At 46.6% G+C, this 25001-nt stretch overlaps 2 protein-coding genes across 4 annotated transcripts in view; one reads left to right on the top strand and one right to left on the bottom strand.

Annotated features, from left to right (window-relative positions):
- Nucleotides 1-7024, top strand: part of C9H3orf84 (chromosome 9 C3orf84 homolog) — a 92321-nt gene extending 85297 nt beyond the window's left edge. For both annotated transcript variants that reach the window (XM_063941082.1, XM_063941081.1), the window contains one exon: nt 6518-7024. In XM_063941082.1, coding sequence (XP_063797152.1) covers nt 6518-6955 — 438 coding nt within the window. In that variant the 3' untranslated portion in view covers nt 6956-7024. The remainder of the gene's footprint in view (nt 1-6517) is intronic.
- A 14967-nt stretch (nt 7025-21991) lies between these two features.
- The window catches only part of KLHDC8B (kelch domain containing 8B), a 339381-nt gene continuing 336371 nt past the window's right edge, over nt 21992-25001 (bottom strand). For both annotated transcript variants that reach the window (XM_063941084.1, XM_063941083.1), the window contains one exon: nt 21992-22913. In XM_063941084.1, coding sequence (XP_063797154.1) covers nt 22717-22913 — 197 coding nt within the window. In that variant the 3' untranslated portion in view covers nt 21992-22716. The remainder of the gene's footprint in view (nt 22914-25001) is intronic.

A 25001-nucleotide genomic window follows, 5' to 3' on the forward strand; every position in this document is an offset into this window, starting at 1 on the left:
TGTGGGGCTGGAGCTGCAGCTCCATCAGTCCCATTGCTAATCCTGCTCTGTGAAAACACGGGTTCACTACGGCTGGCCGGCGGTCGGGCTCCCGGCGCCCAGCATACCGGCGCCGGGAGCCCGACCGCCGGCTGACCGACAGTGTGGCGAGCGCAAATGAGCCCCTTGCGGGCTCGCTGCGCTCGCCACGCTGCGGGCACGGTGGCGCGCTACGCGCGCCACACTATTTTATTCTCCCTCTATGGGGGTCGTGGACCCCCACGAGGGAAAATAAGTGTCGGTATGCCGGCGGTCGGGCTCCCGGCGCCGGTATACTGAGCGCCGGGAGCCCGACCGCCGGTATACAGAAGACCACCCGAAAACACAGCAGGCAAAGGGCAGAGCCTCCCATTGGATGTAACCTGTGTGGGAGGGCGTTTCTCGCCCAATCAGCTGTGGACTGGGTGTGATAGACCTGCCACTAACCCAATGAGAGCTCCTAGCCACGCTCAGCGTTAGAGACCCAGGCACAGAATCACAGGGCTATTATATAGGAGAGAAAAACATCCCACAATAAAATCACTTCATGAAACATTAGAGATTGTCCTTCCTTATGGCCAACGTGCTCACCTTGATTAGGTGAGTAATGGACCTTGAAAGGTTTCTTTCCCCCTCCAGACCTTCTAAGGGACCTTCTAAGGAAACATGTAGCTTCATATAGAATTTGGACTTTCCTATCCCTGACCAGGGCCGGATCCAGGGGGGGATGGCGAACGCCCCATCTAACTGTCATAGCCACGCCCACTTACATGAGGTGGGGGCCGCTGCCAGGTGATGGTGTGTGGCTGCACTAACATCCCTCCCCATCCTCCATGTCCCTGGGGCCCCTAGCCCCATCTGCCATCATCACATGCCGTCACCCCCACCTTGGGCAGTGTGTGCCGCCCATTGGTGTGTTAGTAGTTACATGTGCCCGGTGTGTGTGTGTGCTACATAAGAAGCACATGTGCAGCCTGGTAATGCTTTATATGCTCTTTAGAGCAATAATGGACAGTTGGTACAGGAAGTGGGAGGAGTAATGAATGTAGGGGAGGAGTCAGTATAAATAACCCCCCCCCCCCCCCTAAAAGAAAAGTCTAGAACCGTCCCTGTCCCTGACTCTTATCTTAGTTCATGTTCCCAACCATAGAGAGCACATACTAGTAATAACCTCCAAAAAAGTGAATAGAAAATGCCTCCTCATAGTGTAAAAGCATCATTTATTGAATACACATAAAAGTATTAATCTACTATAGATAATGTTACTGCCTACCACATATGGGGGGTAATTCCAAGTTGATCGCAGCAGGAAATTTTTTAGCAGTTGGGCAAAACCATGTGCACTGCAGGTGTGGCAGATATAACATGTGCAGAGAGAGTTAGATTTGGGTGGGTTATTTTGTTTCTGTGCAGGGTAAATACTGGCTGCTTTTTTTTTACACTGCAAATTAGATTACAGATTGAACACACCACACCCAAATCTAACTCTCTCTGCACATGTTATATCTGCCTCCCCTGCAGTGCACATGGTTTTGCCAAACTGCTAAAAAATTTCCTGCTGCGATCAACTTGGAATTACCCCCATGGTCTTTACGAAGGCACATGTATTAGCATGAAGAGATGGATGGTATTTTCCAGGTATGTCGCCTCCTTCCTGAAACAATAGTGTCTCCCACATGGGCCCAGGGAGCAGCGGTCATCCCCCCCCTCCTCCTCCACCACCCAAACATTTCAGATTAGACCCTTCCTCACACTCTGAACAAGCGTGGTACCAAGTCACCTATGATATGGTGGAACCATGTGATAAAAACTTTAAGGCTTCTGACAACAATTGGCCCTGTAGAACTTTAAAGGAGAGAGTGTTAATTGTTGTAGAAGGCAGTATATGGCTGTTTGTGGGTACAGAACCAAGTTTCTGTAACTGCTGAGACCCTATGGCACCATCTCCACCGCAGGGACGTGCAGTCAGGGGAGGCAGGAGAGGTAGGAGGCAGTGCCTCCCCTGTCATTAATGATTAAAATAATATAAAGAAGATACTGACACATATTCTGTGTCAGGAGTAGTTTCTTTATATTATCCTAATCATTTTAATGCTAAAAAAGTAGTTTGGGAGGCACTAATAGCAGTGCCTCCCGTTAACTATAAGAACAAGTTATGGTGGTGGGGGGGGGGGGGGGGGGCCAAGCACTGGGCTGTAAAAGCCCAGTAAAAACCAGAGGGAAAGCGGCACTTGTACAAGTGCCTCAATGACAGGGGAAACCCGCCCCTGTCAGCGAGGCAGATGTGATTGGACAGCGGATCCAGTGCTGGATCCGCTCGTCCAATCACCTGTACGTGGCGGGGTGAAGCGGCGGCGGGACCCGGCGCTACTGTGGAGCTCAGCCGCCCGTCACTAGTACAGTAGCGTGGCGGGGTCAAGAGGCAGCGGGACCTGAGCTCTCTCTCCATCATGACTGGCGCTGGTAATGTACCCTTCATCAAGCTGTGAGTATGCGCTGGGAGAAGGGGAGCTGTCTCTGTGTGTGGGGGGGGAGAAGTTGTACAGTATGTATGCGCAGGTATGGGAGGGAGGCTGTACTGTGTAAGCACAGGGGAAGCTGTTTCGTGGGGGGGGGGAGTTGTACTGTTTATGCGCAGGTGAGGAGGGAAGCAGGTAAGATGTACGGGGGTTGCTGTACTGATTCGGGCAAGTTTGAGGGGAGGGGGGGGGGTAAGTGGAAGGGGGATTGTGATGTCATAGGGATAATATAATGTATGCAAGTTAGAATACTTTTTTGGATACCTTGGCTGTTTGGGATTTAAAGAGGTTATTTAGTGTGGATTTTAGGCAGGATTAAAGTGCTAGGGCTACAAATTGTGTAATTATATATTATTCTTTATCTGCACATGCAAGGTGGATTTATCGATCTGGGGTTAAGGTGGAGGAGGACGCGGGGTCCAGACATGTCATTGTGCCGGGCTCCAAGATTTCTTTTGCTGGCCCTGTGTGCACATATATATGTAAATTCACAGAGTACATTGCCGGATACACGTTACACACACACACGCACACACACATATATGTTTCTATATATATTATGTATATGTACGTACGTACGTACGTACGTACGTACGTACGTACGTACGTGTGTGTGTGTGTATATATATATATATATATATATATATATAAAATCTCAGTGCCTCCCCAGCCAGTGACCTCACCGCACGCCACTGCTCCACCGCGCACATACATCCAACCAATCCTACTGACTGTGTGTGTGACAGTCAGAGTCGACAGCAGCAGCCACCAGGAGAGGAAAGAGGGGAGGATGTGTAGGCAGCTAGCTAGGCAGTGTTCTGCATTGGCGCGCTACATCCTGCACAACCTCTGGCTGCTGTGCTGATGTGCTGTCGCCCCGGTAACTAATGCTGATTATTGGTGACCAGGATACAGGGTTGGGGTAGGTGTCTCCTCTCTGCCACCCCTAGGATTGGGAAAATGTCACCACCTAAGGGGTACAGCTTTGAGTGCAGCCTAATAGGCCCTACACTCTGGCCGATAATCGTCAAAGATATGAACGATCTCGTTCATCAATGAACGAGATACCGTTCCTATCTTTGAGTGTGGAGGCACCAGCGATGAACGATGCGCGGCCCCGCGCTCGTTCTTCGCTGGTGCCCGTCGCTTGTGCATGCAGGCCAATATGGACGAGATCGTCCATATTTGCCTGCACTGCTATGGAGCCGTGTGACGGGCGGAGTGCCGCCGTCACTGCCCCCCCCCCCCTCCGCCGCCGGGTCACCCTGTCGGTCGTATCCGCCATCGGACAGCTTGGCGGCGGATCTTTAAATGTGTAGGGCCCTTAAGACTATGGGGCAGATTTAACAACAGATATTCTTGTTACCACTCATTACGAATGATAAATTGTGCTCCAGCCAATCAGCTCATAACTGCCACATGTTTTAAAAATCACAGAAGCTGATTGGCTGGAGCACCATTTATCATATGCAATGAGTGATAATACGAATATCTCGCATTTTTAAATCAGTCCCTAAATGTTATCTTCCAACCACATGACAAAAAAATTATGAATACATATATTTGTATATCATCTAATGATCAGAACTTTGTTAGATGGAATAAAGTGGACATCTCTTTCTAATGGATTTCTCTACGTAATGTGTTCCTCAAAACTTGGATCCTGGTTTGAGCCGCAAGCGACGCTGATGTTCACGTAGATGAAAGATATTTCTGCTACTGCGCATGTGCGAAAATTTCTGAAAACCTCCTATAGCGCCTGCGTAACACAGAGCGTGCGAACAGCTGCTGTTGGGATCGGGGCAGACAGCATCAGAAATGCTACGGATAAGTGACGGCCGGTGACTGGGAGGTGGCTAGTAGTGCACACAGATATGGGGGGTCATTCCGAGTTGATCGCTAGCTGCCGTTGTACACAGCGCAGCGATCAGGCTAAAAATCTGCATTTCTGCGCATGAGTATGCACCGCAATGCGCAGGCGCGTCGTACGGGTACAATGAGCACCGTGGGTTTGCACAGAGTGTAACGAACATTCCAGTCGCGCGGCTGGACGCAGGAAGATTGACATGAATTGGGCGTTTCTCGGTGTCAACTGACCGTTTTCAGGGAGTGCTTAGAAAAACGCAGGCGTGTTGGGAAAAACGCAGGTGTGGCTGGGCGAACGCTGGGCGGGTGTGTGACGTCAAAAGCCGTCCCTCCCTCGTTAGAATCAACGCACACGAAGAGTAACTACAGGGCTGGTCTTGTTTTGCACAAAATGTTTTTGCAGGCGCTCTGCGGCACAAGCGTTCGCACTTCTGCAAAACGAAAATACACTCCCCGGTGGGCGGCGACAATGCGTTTGCATGGCTGCTAAAAGTAGCCAGCGTACAATCAACTCGGAATGACCCCCATGGCCCGCTCAGTGGTCATGCTATGGGAATGTTGCAGCGTGTCAGTGCAAGCAGCTGCATTCATAGACACAGAGACTCTGCGCCTACCATAGAGCTGGTGTGACAGATGGTGGCGTATAAGGACGCACCGATCGGTATTACTGCGTGCATTCAGCCGCACAGATGTACACAAGGGAAGGAGTTTGTAGCAGCATTTAAATAAATTCTCAGAGGATGCTGCGTGTGATTTGCACGTGTCTTTTTACCCTTGACTGACTTATTTAACAGTATTATACCTGGTGATGTCTCACAAGGCACAGGACCTGTGTCTAGTCTAGTGCATATATGGACACACTTACAGAAGTATCTACACAACACAGTAGCGGTTGACAAAAAAGGGAGGGCTGCAAAGCAGAGGCACTAGGGCATGGGTGTTCAACCTGTGGCCCTCCTGCTGCTGTCAAACTACACATCCCAGCATGCCCTGCCTCAGTTTAAGCATACCTTAATAGCAAAACTGTGGCAGGGCATGCTGGGATGTGCACTAGGGGGTTATTCAGAGTTGTTACCAAACCAAAAAAAGTGCACTAATGGGCCCATGCTGCACTGCAGGTGGGGCAGAAGTAACATGTGCAGAGAGAGTTAGATTTGGGTGGGTTATATTGTTTCTATGCGTATAAATACTGGCTGCTTTATTTCTACACTGCAATTTAGATTTCAGTGTGTACACACCCCACCCAAATCTAACTCTCTCTGCACATGTTACATCTGCCCCACCTGCACTGCACATGGTTTTGCCCATTAGTGCGCTTTTTTGGTTTGGTAATAAACCTGAATAAGGCCCAAGGAGCGGGTGCAGTAGAAATGAATTACGCTAGCAATATTTGCAGAGTATATTTAACCTTTACAATCGGTCTGTCCCCAGTAGAGATGGCACGGAGGATTGACTTGCCCTAGCGCTAGTCACTGAATCTGTTCCCTCGCTGGTTTAAATATTGTCCCCGGCATCACCTAATTAGTAATTAGGCGTGTGTAATTGCATTCTAAATGATGCATTTAATTGTGTGGTTGTAAGCGGCAGTCCTTATCTCTAGATCCCAAACAGCAGTAACTCCTGCCTTTCACTGCATTTCCTCTGAGTACATATTTTCCTGACTCCTCACACAGAGATTCACAGCCACAGAGCAGCCAATTATCTGTATAATCCTGGCAATCAGCCTTCGCTTTACTCTGCATTACATCTGGAAAAGCCAGAACAGAATCAGACTTTACAGGCACAGCTTGCATTCAGTGACTGTGGAGGGAGGGAGGGAGGGGGGGGGGGGGGGGTTTGCAATCCTGAGAAGAGGTGATACTTGATTTTGAGCAAGGGGATAATTAACGAGGTGTTGATTAGGACGAGAAGCTACATTACAATTATTAGAAGAGATTCTAATCACGGTAAGGGTGATGTTCTAGGACAGTAGGTGTTTCTGCACTTAGGCGGCTCATATACTGTAAAAGGGAAGTCTGAGAAATGACTTTTTAAAATCGCCTGGAGTCCTATTGGAGACAGAGCGCTATATAAATACAATTATTATTAATAAGGGTTGTTCTTTCTTCATTAAGGGACTGGGGAAGAAGAAACTCCTGAAGAACAGAGAATCACACAACTTTACTCAGTGGATCCCCCTGGAGGAGGAGATGAGAAGGCAGCGGCCCATCATCAGCACTTATCGTACAGATTTCTGGACACTGGATGAAAAGACGGGGAAGGTGCCTCAGCTGCTGGTTCCCAGGCTGCATCGGGCAACGTCGGCCTCATATTCTGGACTGACCACCTACCGGCACATGTTGGGAAGCCATGGAAGCCTCCCAGCCCCCCAGAAGCCATCTACCACCGTCATCCCAATCATCTATCACAGCAACAGGGAAGGAGCAGCCGGCCCCTCGCTACAAAGAGCTATGTCCGCCCCGTACAAGCGACTGACCGTGTCTGACTGTCTCGTCTGGCGATCTCCAGACAGCACCGGGCAACTGAGCTTACACAGCATTGAGACATCATAATAGGGTTTAATGTGTTTCTCTTACTGAAACCCTCTTGAATGACCAAATACACAGAAACAGCAAAGTAAATGTTTGTCCAGATTAATCATTTTATTTTTTTGTAGCCTCGATTCTCCATAAGGCTGAAAGTATTTTCTTCTTTTATATGTTATTTGTAGTAGAGATGAGCGGGTTCGGATGTAACGCCAGAATTAACGCCAGTTCGGTTTTATCCGGATTTTTCTTATTGGCTATCCAAAACACGTGACGTCCGTGAGCCAATAAGATGCCATTTTGAGAACCGAGTAAATCCGAGTAAAACCGAGTAAAACCGAACCCGCTCATCTCTAATTTGTAGGCATGTAAGATGCAGGCCTCACATATATGATACCATGCGTGTGGTAAGAGCTAAGCTAATCAATCACTGAATTCCCATGGCCAGGAGTGGTGTCATATGGGGTGCATGGCATGCAGCATTCAACAGGGGCCCGGCACTGCCCAGTCACCCCCACCTACAAGTTCCCCTCCCCGCCCCAAGGTATCCACTTTGCAGTAAAAAAAAAAGCAGAGCAGAGACTCTTCAGAGCGACTCGTGTGATTTCCAGTATAGATGGTATGCCGCCTTCAGAGACATCAGACAGAATTCATTATCTGCATTACCAATCATTACAAGAGATGAGCTTATATCTGTGCATTGCATACAATTGTATATACGCAGCAGGATTGCTTAGAATTTAGATATAAAGGGGGTAATTCAGACCTGATCGTAGCAGCAAATTTGTTAACAGTTGGGCAAAACCATGGGGGTCATTCCGAGTTGATCGCTAGCTGCATTTGTTCGCAGAGCAGCGATCAGGCTAAAAAAATGGCAGTTCTTCACATGCGTATGCAGTGCAATGCGCGCGCACAACGTACGGGCACAATGAACGATGTAGTTTTGCACAGGGTCTAGCGATGCATTTCAGTCGCACTGCTTGCAGCAGAGTGATTGATCTGAAGTTGCTGTTTCTGGGTGGGAACTGACCGTTTTCAGGGAGTGTGCGGAAAAACGCAGGCGTGGCTGGGCGAACGCTGGGCGGGTGTGTGACGTCAAATCAGGAACTGAATAGTCTGAAGTGATCGCAAGCGTTGAGTAGGTTTTGAGCTACTCTGAAACTACACAAAAAATGTTCTGCGATACAACCGTTCGCACTTCTGCTAAGCTAAAATACACTCCCAGTGGGCGGCGGCATAGCGTTTGCACGGCTGCTAAAAACTGCTAGCGAGCGATCAACTTGGAATGACCCCCATGTGCACTGCAGGGAGGGGCAGATATAACATGTGCAGAGAGAGTTAGATTTGGGTGGGGTGTGTTCAAACTGAAATCTAAATTGCAGAGTAAAAATAAAGCAGCCAGTATTTACCCTGCACAGAAACAATATACCCCACCCAAATCTAACTCTCTCTGCACATGTTATATCTGCCCCCCCCCCCTGCAGTGCACACGGTTTTGCCCAACTGCTAACAAATCTGCTGCTACAATCAGGTCTTAATTACCCCCAAAGTTACATTACTAACAACAAAATAAGATTTCCCTTATGTGCCCCCCCCCCATCTCATCCTTCTACATCCCTGATCAGAACTTGGAGGGTGGACTGTAGAGAGTGGCAGGCAGGGCCGTTTAAGAGATCAGTGGAGCCCAAGTACTGAAGGGGATGTGGCCAAATCTCAGAGGCGTGACCACGTCCCCTCCCCACAAAAAATAATTAAAACATAAAAATAGTGGCCATATTGCTTTTATAGTCTGCTAATGTCATTTGAGTGCCATTGCCTTATGCCGGGACTATCACCACATCATTACAAAGCCTTGACCAGCAGGTTATAGCACATACACGTTTCTCAGTCAACACTTTAAATTAATTTTATACATTTTCTATGTCATGATCTTATATAAGCAACCTTATATTTTAAAATCCTAAGGGCTGATTTATACTGTTTTTTTTTTTTGTTTGTTTCATAATAAGCTAAAATATAATAATTTTATTTTTGATAAATGATTTCCCATATGCGTTATCATTTCTACAATTAAAACACAGTTTTTAGATTGCCAAATAAAATGCCCCTTTATATTTAACATTATGTGGATTGGGTGCTTATTTGTGTTCAGCAAATCTACAGATGAGCAAAATGTTTCGGCAAAGTTTGTTCCTACTGTTCTAGTATGAGAGTGTTGCAGCAGGTGGGGTCAGTCCACTGGGGACTGCCTGAATAAAACTCAGAATTTAGAACAAAGCTACCTTTTGAATTATTATTATTTGTTTTTGCACATAATTGACTTTGGGCACTTCAATTGTCAGCGATACATTTTATAAATACATGTGAAATATAATAAGAAACGGAAATTGTACATTGTAAACATCTTTGTATACTTTTACCACTATTGTTTTTGCCTTTGAACTAATAAAAGATTCAAGAATCAATCTGCTATTAATAAAACTGCTCGGCCAAGACCGTAAAATGCCGCACAGACCGAACCACGACACTGAAGTAACATTTATAAATTTGCATACGATACAATTGTACGGAGCAGCTGATTGGTTGCCATGGACAACTTCTCCACAGTCTCACTTCTCCACTCTTTTCACTGCTTCATAAATAGACCCCCAAGTGATCTCTAAACAGCTCCAGATATACTGTACTGTACTGTAAGTAGCCGTTATACAGAATAATGGCATCTGCTGTAGGTGCGGCCTGATGGAAAGTGCATTTACAGGATTAAAGATTCTACTGAGGCAACATAGGAAACTTTTAGCCGTGTCATTAAAAAAATGGTGGAATTCACAGAAATGGCGCTAGGGTTTTTTTAAAAGAATACTAAATTCAGATACAATTAACATCATAAAGTCACTTTACATGGATATAGGGGATATGTGCTAACCCTTGAAGAGTGATAAAGTGGAGAGAGATAAAGAACCAGCCAATCAGCTCCTAAATTCCATATTACAGGCTGTGCTTAGGAGCTGATTGGTTGGTATTTTATCGCTCCCCACTTTATCACTCTTCAAAGCTTAGTACATCTGCCCGTATGCCTATTATGATCAATTGAACTTAAAAAACTATAAACAATTAAAGGAATTTAACCATAAAAGTATTTTGTTTTGTTTTTTAAAACAAAAAATGTACAGGCTGAATAGCAGCAACACTAAACAATGCCGTGTATAATATACACCTTTAATTATTTTCCTATTTGTGTAATGAGGAAACTTCAGAAGGGTCCGGTATGAAATACCAACATTCGGGAAGCCAGCGGTCATGTGACCGCAGCATCCTGACATTAAGGATCCCGACATTGGACAAGGGTGAGTATTTTACCCCTCTTCGGCCCCCACCCTAACCCTTGGAGGGTGGTGGCTAGGACTAACTTTCAGGGGTGGCGGCAATGGCTAACCAACCCTCCCTAGTGCCTAACCTCCCCCCGGGCCCTAACCCAGATACTCACCTTCGCCATTCCGGTAGGGTTCCGAGTGGTGTCGGGATTCTGGTGCCGGTCACATGACCACTGGAAACCAGACCGCCAGGATGCTGAACGCATCCCCTTCAGAATATGAATGTTTAATGATTATATCATAAAATGTTTTGAGATTTAAGGAACGGTATATGTATGTTGTAGACCGTGAAGATTAAACCATCTTTAATTGTAATGTGAACGTTTTAGTTTATATAATTATTCTCTTCCGTTATATATTTATTATAGTGTTTAGCTACTTAATTCCACTTATTAATGACCTATTCATTAGTGCACGTTTCTTCTCTTAACGTTATCGGTGATATTTTCTAAATGCCAAGAACTTTCCATCAGCGTGACTCCCGCCCTCGCACTACCGACTTCTCTCTCTGCATTCATCTATCACTTTTATACAATCAGCAAACCTGTAATTTCTGTAAACACTGTCTTATGAATAGTATAATTGTGTTTGCAACCAGCAGCATCTCAACAGGTGCGAGATACAAAGAGCTCGTCCCTGCGAGGGGCCCATTCAATGCGCCAAACCTAAAAGCATTTTTCACCGCTGTCAAAAGCACTAAAGATATCCAGCACCTGCTCATCCGTTCTCCTCCTCAGCCCCGGTAAGGTGCCCAGATGCACTTGTCTGTTTCCTTTTCATTCTCTACAGTATGATTATAGCAGGGGTGAGATAGGGCATGTTATGACCCATAGCATAATCTGAAAGGAGCCCAGCAATGCTGTTCCTGCCTCTCTGATCCCCCATGATGCTTTCAGTAGAGTTGGGTCCTCTTAGAGCGGTTTAGGAAGGTGGATCACGGTGGTGCATTCCTCCAAGAAACAGGCAACCAGCATTGCTGGGACCCCCTCACCTTCGGGCCCCAGTGCAGCTGCAGCCATTGTACAGTATATCCAGTAGATTGTTGGAACTGTATTCTTTTTCACCATAAGGTAATGAGGGCTATGCACTTTGTGGGCTGTACGAGTGTTCATCCATACATCCCAATATTGCGAAATCCTAAATTGGGAAAAAAGAGTTTTGGCTGAGTCCTGCTTGGAGGAGCGTCCATGACACAGTTTGGAAAGCCATGTAATGCCCAAGCCTCAGACCCGGAATATTGCATGGGTAACTCGGGTCCTGGCTTGTGAAAACGTCCACCCAGGTAGAATGTCCTGAATCGCGGCCAGGGTTGAACTCGGGACGAACCTCGGTAGTCTGGAATCCGGTCTCTAAGTCGATAGTAACTAGGTCGACAATGTCTAGGTCGACCACTATTGGTCAACAGTAACTAGGTCGACAGGGTGTCTAGGTCGACAGGATCTTTAGGTCAACATGTTCTAGGTCGACAGGTCAAAAGGTCGACATGAGTTTTGCACAATTTTTTTCTTTTTTTGAACCTTTTCATACTTAACGATCCACGTGGACTACGATTGGAACGGTAATCTGTGCCAAGTGAAGCCTTAGCGGAGCAAGGCACCATGCCCGAAGTTAGCCATGCGAGGGGACACAGCGCACTAATTGGGGATCCCGGTCACTCTACGAAGTAAACACCAAAAAAATTTAAAAACTCATGTCGACCTTTTGACCTGTCAACCTAGAACATGTAGACCTAAAGACCCTGTCAACCTAGTTACTGTTGACCAATAGTGGTCGACCTAGACATTGTCGACCTAGTTACTGTTGACCTTCCATACCACACCCGGTAGTCTACAGTCTGAAAGAGTGACCCGGGTTATCCAACGCCAGTCACGCTAAAAGTAGCAGAGAGCTGGATCACCAGCGCTTGGAGATGATGTGATCTCCAAGCATCGGCAAAAGGACAATCCGGCAATGGGACAATCCATGATCCAGCAATAACCCGGCTCCAGCCTGCAGTGTGAACAAGGTGTGTCACAGCTGCATGAAACCGTTTTCAATAACCCAGGTTGGACCCGGGTTTTTAGTCTGAATGGGAGGTAACAATAGGGTGGCTGCCTCCAGCCGCCTCTTCCCTCCCCTACCATGCTGCAGTAGTACGCTATCGCTGAAAGGGACTCAAACAGCGGTGGCGTGCCTCCCAACTTTCCCCATATTGGCACAAAGTCCTGATAATTAGGACGGCAAGACAGTCCCTTCAAATCAAGACTGCCTGGCGTAAAGCGCTTCCTTTCTCTCCTGTGGTTTGATGCTGCCAGATATAAAATAACTGTTAAGTGAAGGATAAGGCTGATAGGGACATTCTTTTCAATGGCTCTGCTTGTATAAGATCAGTCTCAATTCCCAGTTTGGCTTTAGCAATGTAAACTCTCTCCAAATACACCACCAGTTTCTCAGGCGTGTGTAGGACGCGGACGGATGTTTTTATACAGCAATTTATAAGAGACAGATCTTCTCTACCTTTCATCTCCCATCAAACGTCTTGATCATAAACATTTAGTGACAGTTCAAGCGCTCTGCCTGGCTTTGGAGACTCCGCAGAGCGGAGATGCTCTTGCACACATATAGAGCTGTACTCCCACAGGGATGTTTAAAGGTTTAGGGGTCTATTTACTAAGCCTTTGACAGAGATAAAGTGGACAGAGCTAAAGTACCAGCCAATCAGCTCCTACTTGTCATGTCACAGGCCGTGTTTGAAAAATGACAGTTAGGAGCTGATTGCTTGGTATTTTATCTCCATCCACTTTATCTATGTCCAAGGCTTAGTAAATAGACCCCTTAGCTTTTAATCGCTAGGTCACGTCACATTTAGTAGCCACGCAGCTACTCGTTCTTCTGCGCCTCCAATAATTATTTCAAAGTGATGCTGATTTTGGTGGCATCGCTTTACGAATTAGGGTCCTACATATTAACAATCAATACGGTGCCGCCATTATCATCAACCCACATCGTGGCGGGACTTTACTGGTTTAACAAAACTTTGCCGGCTGTGTATTAAAATTGACTTGCAGAGACGACAGTTGTGGTAACTGAGCTGGCCTGTCCCTCTTACATCCCAGGCACATCGGAGGAGTCCTTCACATTTTCAGAGGACACCTCCTAAGATTCTGACCCTGCACAATCTGAAGTTGGCATGAACCAAAGGGGACAGAAGTACCGCTTTTTGAAGTTTGACACATAGGAGTCACACCGCAGTTTCCTACTGACAATAGCGGGAACTGCGGTCGGCAGCGCTAATTTCTGTGACATCTCCTGCACTAGGCTGATGTTACACAGCCAGAAAACATAAGATCGTGCAGAAAATGTAGATTCTTTCTGCATCATAATCTGAAAAGCGGACTTGATAAATAGGCCCTTTAGTCTGGATAGAAAGGTCGCTTTGGTACCAGCTATTCCAGGATAATGTCAAACACGAAATAACGAATTGTGAAATGTCTCGGTCATCTGAACTTGGGTAACTGCACTCACCAAGCGGTATTATAGCGGGAGAGCTGTTACTTTGACCTGTTGGACGTTTGCTTCGTAGATCCCGCTGTAGCTATAAGGGGTGAAATCACAGATTAACCAAACAGTGTGGGTCATTCCGAGTCGATCGCTAGCTGCCGTTGTTCGCAGCGCAGCGATCAGGCTAAAATTCGGCATTTCTGCGCATGCGTAGGCATCGCAATGCGCACGCGTGACGTATGGGTACAAAGTCCTTTGTGCTTTTGCACAGGTTCTAGCAACATTTTCATTCGCACTGGCGGCCGCAAGAAGATTGACAGGAAGGGGGCATTTCTGGGTGTCAACTGACCGTTTTCAGGGAGTGCTTAGAAAAATGCAGGCGTGCCAGGGAAAACGCAGGCGTGGCTGGGCAAACGCTGGGTGGGTGTGTGACGTCAAAAGCCAACCCTCCAACGTTAGAATCAACGCACACAAAGAGTAAGTACAGGGCTGGTCTTGTTTTGCACAAAATGTTTTTCCAGGCGCTCTGCTGCACAGGCGTTCGCACTTCTGCAAAGTGAAAATACACTCCCCGGTGGGCGGCGACTATGCGTTTGCACGGCTGCTAAAAACTGCTAGCCAGCGAACAACTCGGAATGACCACCAATAACACATTCTTCCCATTACCCTGAACCTTCTTACCCGCTCCTTTCCATCTGTTGCCGGCAGCCTTCCTCTTTTTTCCGCCATGTTCTGCCTGGTGGGGAAGTTCAGAAGTTACTCGGCAAAAGTGTCATTTTCACCTTCTAAATCCACCAACCTGAAGTAGCTGTAGAGGAATTGGTTGGATACATCTCCCACAGGTAGTCTGCAAATTCACATGGCCCTATGTGGGCACTGCTATCATGTAGTGTAGGACTGCTGATATCAGAGAAGCCGTGCTGCGGCTCAGCAGCTTCCCATGTATTTGCAAATACATGTAACAAATATCTCTGAAATTCTATTACCAGATAGTTTCACGTATTGTTACAGGTATTAGGGCCTAATTCATACCTGATCACTGTTGTGCGAAATCACACAGAGGCCGGTTATCAAATGACTGCACATGTGTACGGATCGTAATGCGCAGGCGCGAGGCCAAACTGCGAATAAAAGTCCTGTGTTTTTTTTTATCACTAGGCGAATGCAGGCTGATTTACAGGAAGCGGACATTTGTGGGTGGTAACTGCCCGTTTTCTGGGAGTGTCAGGAAAAACGCAGGCATGCCCAAGCGTTTTCAGGGCGGGTGTGTGACATCAGCTCTCGCCAGGTCAGTCTGTTTGTATCGCACTGTAGGAGTAAGTCCTGGGCTACACACAGACTGCACAGTATGGAAAAATCATTCGTTTTTAGAGCGTGAGTTGCGAACGGATTTGCAGATGTCCGCTGTCTGGTGAAGTATTTGCACGGCGTACGCATGCATTTGCACACTTGCTTGGGGCAGGTTTTCGCTCTATGGGTGGTGGCTATCTGATCGCAGACCCCTGCAAAAACGCATCATCTACAGGCCAGGCTGATACTACTAGTGTGATAAAAGTGACACATAACACATAGCAGCTTTCCATCAGCGTACAATCAAAGTGAAAAAGAAAGAAAACAGAAGCACACCAATCTAACAAAACATAGAAAACTGAAGAACTAATAACAAATGTGAGTCACTTACTCTTCATATCACTCACCTCCTGATTAAATAGCACGGAACTACCTGACTTGGACATTTCAAAAACCATCCATTTCACCAACAAATGCTTGTATCTGTATTTTTGTAATTAGTTTTTTAGGCACAGCTGCACCAATGCAATGTTACCTACAAACACTTAAAAAACCTTACAGAATTACCATTGCTTTTTAACCCTCTCACAATCCTTTCATTTCTTACAGTCCAAATACATTTCTGCACCCACTTTATCTACACTTTTGATTCACTTCAAACTAAGGGGGTCATTCCGAGTTGATCGCACGCTGGCTACTTTTAGCAGCCGTGCAAACGCATTGTCGCTGCCCACCGGGGAGTGTATTTTCTCTTTGCAGAAGTGCGAACGCTTGTGCAGCAGAGCGCCTGCAAAATCATTTTGTGCAAAACAAGACCAGCCCTGTAGTTACTCTCCGTGTGCGTTGATTCTAACGACGGAGGGATGGCTTTTGACGTCACACACCCGCCCAGTGAACGGCCAGCCACGCCTGCGTTTTTTCTGCCATGCCTGCGGTTTTCGAAGCACTCCCTGAAAACGGTCAGTTGACACCCAGAAACGCCCACTTCATGTCAATCTTCCTGCGTTCGGCTGTGCGATTGGAATGTTCGTTACACTCTGTGCAAACCCACGATGCTCCTTGTACCCATACGACGCGTCTGCACATTGCGGTGCATCCGCAGAAATGCAGATTTTTAGCCTGATCGCTACGTTGCGAACAACGGCAGTTAGCTATCAACTCGGAATGACCCCCTAAATCTACACCCATTGAGCCTACACTGCTTTTCTCACCTGCCTTTCTGCAATTCTTCGCTCTGATTCCCTTACAGCCTCCTCTCCTACTTCCAGTTTCCCTCAACCTACTTAACACTATGTCCAGGTTTTCTTCTACTCCCCACATCACTCAGTGTCTACCTAATCATGTATCTTGCCCCCTGTTCATACCTTTATCCTTCCCCCCTAGTCTCCTACACCTCCTCCTCTCTCCCCTCCTCTGTCTCCCCTCCATCCCTCTGTTTCCTTCCCCTTCCTTTCCTGTTACCCCACTTTCATTCACCTCTGCTCCATGGTCCTGCTACCCCACATCTCAGCCCTGCTCCCTCTCTCCCTTCCCTGTCACCTCCCCACACCCCCATCCACATCACACTGACCTGCCTCCCTGCCCACCTCCCGCAGTTTCCCCTCCTAGCTCAGGCACCCATACCATCACTACTCTCTCATCATCCCTGCCCTCACAGTTAATCTCAACTCATCGCTACAGCAACCCTGATAATCTCATTCACATCTCTCCCATAAACTCCTACCCCCTATCCTGTGCCCTCTGGAATGCCAGATCTGTTTGTAACAAACTGGTCCCCACTCATGACCTTTTCATTTTCAACTCCCTGCATCTCCTAGCCCAGTGGTTTCCAAACTTTTTTGAATCACGGCGCCCTAGAATATCAGAATTTTTTTCACGGCATTCCTAGGCCATACATTTCTTATTGAGAAATATTACATTAAGTAGATTGTGTTTATAGGTCATCCTTAGGGTCAGTTGTGTGGTGAGGGACAAGATTTGCTTCTGTTTGGCCACATATTTTATGACTGGCAGCCACCAGCACTGGTTTTGTCTATTATATTGACCATGAATAATTGTAATTGGTCCTGGACCACCAACCCAGGGCACCCCTGCAAGTGTCCAGAGGCACCCCAGGGAGCCACGGCACACAGTTTGGGAACCTCTGTCCTAGACATTACTGAAACTTGGATTACGCCCTCTGACACTACTTCTCCTGCTGCGCTCTCTGCTGGGGGCCTCACATTCACACACACACCCCGTCCTGGGGGTCGCCATGGGGGTGGTGTTGGGGTCCTTTTATCTTCTAGTTACTCCTACCAACTCATACCACCAGAACATCCCTTACATTTTCTACATTTGAGGTCCATGCCATACGCCTCTTCCAACCGGTCCATCTTAGAGTAACTGTCATTTCCCGACCCCCCTGGCATTGCTTCCAAATTCATTGACAACTTTGCTTCCTCACTTCCTCTCTTCTGACATTCCCTCCATTATCCTAGGCGATTTCAACATCCCTATCGACATCCCCACACAATCCACTGCCTCTAAACTCCTTAACCTCACCTCTTCACTTGGTCTCTCCCAGTGGACCTCTTCACCCTCCCATGTGAATGGGAGCTCACTGGATCTGGTCTTCACTCACCGTTGTGATATTTATGATTTTTCCAACTCTCCATTTCCCCTCTCTGACCACCACCTGCTCTCCTTTAACCTATCTCTCTCTGCTTCCCCATCTCTACCTCCTAAGGCTACTATCACTAAGCGTAACATTGAGGCTATTGACACCACATTCCTTTCCTCCCTGTTTGACTCACTTCTCTCCCCTATGCCCTGAACAGGCCACATCCCTATACAATGCATCCCTTACTTCTGCTCTTGACTCTGTTGCTCCACCAACCACTATTCACCCTCGCAAATTAACACCTCAACCCTGGCACACCAAATGCACCAGATATCTGCAAAAATGCTCACGTACCGCTGAGCGACACTGGAGGAAATCACGCTCTAAGGCAGACTTCCTCCATTTCAAACTTATGCTCTCATCCTTCAGTGCTGCCCTTTCTCTTGCTAGACAGTCATACTTCAAGAACCTCATCTCCTCCCAGTCTTCCAACTCCCGGCGCCTCTTTGCCACTCTCAACTCACTCCTCTGCCCATCTCCACCTCGTCTCCCTTCCTCACTCTCTGCTCTTGACTTTGCCACTTACTTCACATCCAAAATTGACTCCATACGTCAGGACATCACATCACACCAGACCATCAGCAACCAGCCTCCTCCCATCCCTTACCACCCCACCCCATCCCTCTCGCCAACTCTGACATCTTTCTCCCATACATCTGGTGAGGAAGTCATGGCCCTCAGTCGTTCCTGCCCCCTCACCACCTCCCCACTTGACCCTATCCCCTCCCACCTCCTCCACTACCTCTCTCCTTCTACCTGTTCCCATCTTGCCCACCTTCTCAATCTCTCCCTCTCCTCAGGCACTGTCCCCTCTGCCTTCAAGCATGCACTCATCTCTCGTATTCTTAAAAAACCTACCCTTGATCCAAACACTCTCTACAACTACCGACCCATCTCTCTCCTCCCTTTTGCCTCCAAACTCCTTGAGCGTATTGTCTACAACCGCCTTACTTCCTTTCTTTCCTCACACTCATGCTTGACCCATTCCAGTCTGGCTTCCGTCCTCTCCACTCCACTGAAACTGCCCATACAAAAGTATGCAATGACCTCCATGCTGCTAAATCTAAGGGACACTACTCTCTACTTATTCTTCTTGATCTTTCTGTTGCTTTTGACACTGTGGACCACCCTTTCCTACTGCAAATCCTTCACTCAACTGGTCTGCGTGATACTGCCTTCTCTTGGCTGTCTTCCTACCTCTCTGTCTCCTCTTATGACTACACCTCCCCCTCACTTCCACTAACTGTAGGTGTACCCCAATGTTCTGTCCTTGATCCTCTTCTTTTCTCTCTCTATACGTCCTCACTAGGTAAGCTCATTAGTTCTTTTGGTTTCCAATATCATCTCTATGCTGATGACACTTAAATCTATCTTTCCTCTCCAGACCTCTCCTCTGCTCTCCTCACTCATATCTCCAATTGTTTCTCTGCTACCTCTTCCTGCATGTCCCAGCGCTTTCTTAAACTTAACATGTCTAAGACCGAGCTGATCATCTTCCCTCCCTCCCGCATAACCTCACCTCCTACAATCTCTTTATCTATTGATGGCATTACTATCTCCTCTAGCCCCCAAGTGCGCTGTCTTGGAGTAATCCTTGACTCCTCCCTCTCCTTCAAACCACACATTCAGCACCTCTCGCAAACCTAACGTTTTCATCTAAAAATTATTTCCAGGATCAGACCTTTTCTGACCCAGGATGCTACTAAGACTCTTATCCACTCACTGGTCATCTCCAGACTGGACTATTGCAATCTCCTCCTGACTGGCATTCCTGACAAATACCTCTCTCCACTCCAGTCTATCCTCAATGCTGCTGTCCGGCTCATTTTCCTCACCAAACGCACTATGGGGGTCATTCCGAGTTGTTCGCTCGTTGCCGATTTTCGCAACGGAGCGATTAAGGCTAAAATGCGCATGCGCATGGTACACAGTGCGCATGCGGTAAGTATTTTAGCACAAAACTTAGTTGATTTACTCACGTCCGAACGAAGAATTTTCATCGTTGAAGTGATCGGAGTGTGATTGACAGGAAGTGGGTGTTTCTGGGCGGAAACTGGCCGTTTTCTGGGAGTGTGCGGAAAAACGCAGGCGTGCCAGGATAAAACGCGGGAGTGTCTGGAGAAACAGGGGAGTGGCTGGCCGAACACTGGGCGTGTGTGTGATGTAAAACCAGGAACTAAACGGACTGAGCTGATCGCAATCTGTGAGTAGGTCTGGAGCTACTCAGAAACTGCTAAGAAATTTCTATTCGCAATTCTGCTACTCTTTCGTTCGCTATTCTGCTAAACTAAGATACACTCCCAGAGGGCGGCGGCTTAGCGTGTGCAATGCTGCTAAAAGCAGCTAGCGAGCGAACAACTCGGAATGACCCCCTATGTCCACCTCTCCTCTCTTACAAGTACTTCACTGGCTTCCCTTCCCTTTCAGAATCCATTTCAACCTTCTCACACTCACTTACAAAGCCCTCACTCACTCCTCTCCCATCTACAGCTCTGACCTTATCTCCCTTTACACTCCCACCTGTCCTCTTGGCTCTGCTAATGCACGCCGACTCTCCTGCCTACTGAATACTTCCTCCCACTCCTACCTCCAAGATTTTTCACGTGCTGCTCCATTTCGCTGGAATTCCCTACCTCTCCCCCTCAGACTCTCCATCTCTCTACAAAACTTCAAACGGGCTCTCAAGACCCACTTCTTCATCAAAGCCAGCAATATCTCATCCTAAGTTAACCCTCTGTTCCACGCTCTCTATGTACCCTGTCTGTGTCACTCCTGTCTGCCTACCCCTCCCCTTTAGAATGTAAGCTCTCACGAGCAGGGCCCTCTTCCCTCATGTGCTTATCCTTTTTCTTACTTTAATAATATTCAACTGCACCACATCCAGCAGTCTTCTGCCACCTGATACTTATTCCAGTGTCATCTGCTGATGTAACTATGTTTATTTACCCTGTACTTGTCCTATATTGTCAAGTGCAAGTTGCTGTTTTCCTGTTTTGATTATTTGCATATGTACTTGGGTGCTGCGGAACCCTTGTGGCGCCATATAAATAAACAATAATAATAATAATAATAAGCATGTCTGAATTAGGCCCTAGTAACTGCTATTTTGATTTAACTGTATGTGCTCAAGTATGGATATCACTAAAATCTGGACTATTAGTATGCCTTGAGGACAGAGATTGAGAAACACTGCTCTAGAGCAGTGGTTCTCAAACTCGGTCCTCAGGACCCCACACAGTGCATGTTTTGCAGGTAACCCGGCAAGTGCACAGGTGTATTAATTACTCACTGACACATTTTAAAAGGTCCACAGGTGGAGCTAATTATTACACTTGCGATTCTGTGAGGAGACCTGGAAAACATGCACTATGTGGGGTCCTAAGGACCGAGTTTGAGAACCTGTGCTCTAGAGTCTAGAAGAAAGCAGTAGTTCTCATCTCCAGCCATCAAGTACCCCCAGGTCATGTTTTCAAGATTACTGTCTGTGGGAGCATATGGGATAAATACTGACCCAGCAAAACAGATGAACTCACCTGTGTAGGATTAAAGATATCCACAAAACATGACCTGTGGGGGGTACTTGACAGCTGGAGTTGGGAACCACTAGCCTAGAGCAGAATTCCTCAACTCCAGTGATCTGTGAAACAGTGCATGCTTTTCAGGTCTCCTCAAAGAACCACCAGTGAAACAATTAGCACCACCTGTGGATTAAAAATGCGTCAAACAAGGAGATCTGGAAAACATGCACTGCTCCAGTGTGGAAGCTTTTTGGGAGGATGGATTGGGAATTAGGTTCTCATTCCTGTCATTTTTCCTTATTTATGTAAAAGTATACATGCTGTTCATACTCTGTCATGTAGGAAAGACTTATAGAACCATAATAATAATTATATAGATGTATTTTTTACACTTGATTTTGCATGTTTAACCGCAAACCCTTTCAGTTCTCCGCTCAGCCTGCTTTCCTGTACAAACATCTGAGTACAGTCTCGTGTCGGAGATCTGCAATGTGGCTGCCAGCGGCAACCTGACCAGAAGACACACAAATCCCTGATTCGCAGCGGCAGAAAGTGACGGGTGCTCCGAGCAAAGGGCTAGACACAGCAGTGAGTCAGGAGCAAGATGTCACTTCGCACCCCTCATTCCCTCCCAACTCTTCAGGAGGCTGCATCCAGCCTGCGACAACAGAACCTCTACCCCCACTTGGACATTCAGAAATAACTTCTGTGACCGATAACACTGTCAGCTGCAATCTCTGAGTTCATGGAACCGCTGTCATTTATTATTCAAAACCTGATATCTTTAACATCATGACACAGTTACAAACAGCAGCCATCTTCCTCCTACCCCAAGTTACCACCTGTCAACCCAAAAAGTAGATAAGAAGAACTCCATATGATTATTACGTTGTGTCGCAAGTTTATATCACTTACTTTATGTATACACATGTTTTTAAGACAGTCGTGAAAGCTACATATCTAAATAATAAAAAAAAAGCCTTAAAAAAGCCTTAGAAATTATCACATGTTGCCTGACACGTTACCCTGGTCAATATTTCATCACGTCTAAACTAGACCACAACATGAACTGATTATTTTAGTTAATAGAAATATCAGATTGTCGAACATACTAGTAAATATGACTTCTTTTTGGTAATAAGAACTACTGTATCTTTTTTGTATAGTCATCCATTCCATATATATAGGTCTGTTTGGATATATCTCTCTAATGCAGTCCTCCGATTCTCTAGAAGCTATCGTTGGTCTTACGCAATGGACCAGAGGTTGGCTATGTCCAGTGTTCCATATGAGGCCACCCTCACTGGTGGACTTCCATCTGAAGGCATCTGAACTATGTCCTCTCTCCGCTCGCTGATGACCCTAGTGATAATCCACCGCCGGTGGGCCGCCATCTACTATAGGAGAGGCGTTCAGGCACTTTTGTCACCACCAACACGGTTGGTTTCAGTTAATTAAAAGTCGTTCTCAGACGTCCTCCAAGACACAAAGAGCCTCCACCGCACTACTGGGTCCCTGCGCCACGCCGCCAATCACAAACAGCATGTTGTTGGATTGGATGCTTGAGCATGAACATCGTCCCGTTGGCATCGATGGCAATATTTCCCATCGCTTCTTCACCATGTTGAAGCCTTCGACTGAGTTCAAGGGAGAAGGCTGGTTCCCTGCAGGACAAACAGAAAGTAACGTCAGTTATGGAGGACAATCGGGGCTAGTTCGCACCTACGCGTTGTTAATCCTCTTTTCGGTCGCTAAAGCCTGATGGCATGCAGTCGACATGTCAACACTCACTATTCATAAAGTCTGCAAAAAATGTAGACTGTTTTGTCAACATGGCGAAAATGTTGACATCTAACAAGTTGACATCTGTCAACACAATGAAAATTTCAACAACAGACAATGTTAGAGTTAGCATTCAGGTTAGTTTTCAAATTAATTTTGTATTTAAATTAGTTTATTGCATTATAACTCATTTAAAGCATGCACTGGGTTTTCTTGCATTTTTTAAATTTCTCTGAAATTCTTACAAACAGACGGTGGGCCTAATTCAGACCTGATCGCAGCAGCAAATGGGGGCAGATGTTAAATGTGCAGAGAGAGTTAGATTTGGGTGGGTTATTTTGTTACTGTGTAGGGTAAATACTGGCTGCTTTATTTTTACACTGCAATTTAGATTTCAGTGTGAACACACCCCACCCAAATCTAACTCTCTCTGCACATGTTACATCTGCCCTACCTGCAGTGCAAAAAAACGCACTTCTACTATCAAAATCTTAGGCATGCTGGGAGATGCCCAGCACAGGGCTAGTCTGCCCCGTATGCCAGGCCAAACCCTACCCCCCGCAGATGTGTGAAAGCATCGCACAGTGGAAATGCTTTCGCACCTGCCAAGTAGCTCCCTGCCTACGCAGCCTAGCTGGCTACACGCCATGTTTTTGACGTGACGCAGTGTCTTGATCATAAACATTACTGACATTTCAAACTCTCTGCCTGGCTTTGGAGATTCCGCAGGCAGAGCGGAGATGCTTTTGCACACATATAGAGCTGTACTCCCACAGGGCTGTTTAAAGGTCGAGTTTTTTATCGCTAGGTCATGTGACATTTAGTAGCCACACAGAAAGTATTACATGCATTAATGGTTTATAATTGTCTGCATATTATTTAAAAAGTGATCGTTCTCTTGGGGACTCATTTTTATTGTTTTTAATAAGTAAGTACTAAAGACCAAATAGTAGAATAACTTTGGTGTTTCTATAATGTTGTCCATTCCAGGATTTGTCAGCGAGTCCTAAGAGAATTGTCAGGGAATACTGAAAGAAACACAGCAGAGTATTTGCCGACTTTCCAGAAACCATTTAAAAGCCAAAAGAAATTACAGATAATATAGATTTTGACAGTACTGGTTTGTTGTCTCCTTTTTTCACTACAATTTTGTATGTGTGTGTTTTTGTGTCTGTGTGTGGTTTTGTGTGTGTGTGTCGGTTGAGTGATATTCAGTTAGTATTACTTGTGTGTCACTACTGAGGCAGAGGGCTCACTCACGAGTTTGCGCTATTTCCCAAGTACATTGTAAGTACACTGCGGACTAATTTATTGTGTGTACTTCCTGTTACATTCTGCCAGCCGGTGTCGTGCTGTCCCTTAATGCCAAACTACCAGTGACATGGGGGGAGGTGAATAGCTGGGGAGGCACACATGTGGATGGGTCTGAATGCTGGGAGACTATCTCACCCCCTACTCACTGTAACTTTCCCCTCACTACACTAAGCTACAGTGTCCATTGGGTATCCGGACTCCATGTCGACAGCACAAAGGTCGACACACCTTAGGTCGACGCCAATTGGTCGACACACCTTAGGTCGACATGGACAAAAGGTCGACAGGAACAAGGTCGACATGGAAAAAGGTCGACATGAGTTTTTTCACGATTTATTTCTTTTTTTTTAACCTTTTCATACTTAACGATCCACGTGGACTACGATTGGAACGGTAAAGTGTGCCGAGCGAAGCGGTAGCGGAGCGAAGGCACCATGCCCGAAGCATGGCGAGCGAAGCGAGCCATGCGAGGGGACGCGGTGCACTAATTGGGGTTCCCGGTCACTCTACGAAGAAAACAACACCAAAAAAACATAAAAAACTCATGTCGACCTTTTTCCATGTCGACCTTGTTCCTGTCGACCTTTTGCCCATGTCGACCTAAGGTGTGTCGACCAATTGGCGTCGACCTAAGGTGTGTCGACCTTTGTGCTGTC

Source organism: Pseudophryne corroboree, chromosome 9, assembly GCF_028390025.1.
Source record: "Pseudophryne corroboree isolate aPseCor3 chromosome 9, aPseCor3.hap2, whole genome shotgun sequence".
Classification (NCBI taxonomy): domain Eukaryota; kingdom Metazoa; phylum Chordata; class Amphibia; order Anura; family Myobatrachidae; genus Pseudophryne; species Pseudophryne corroboree.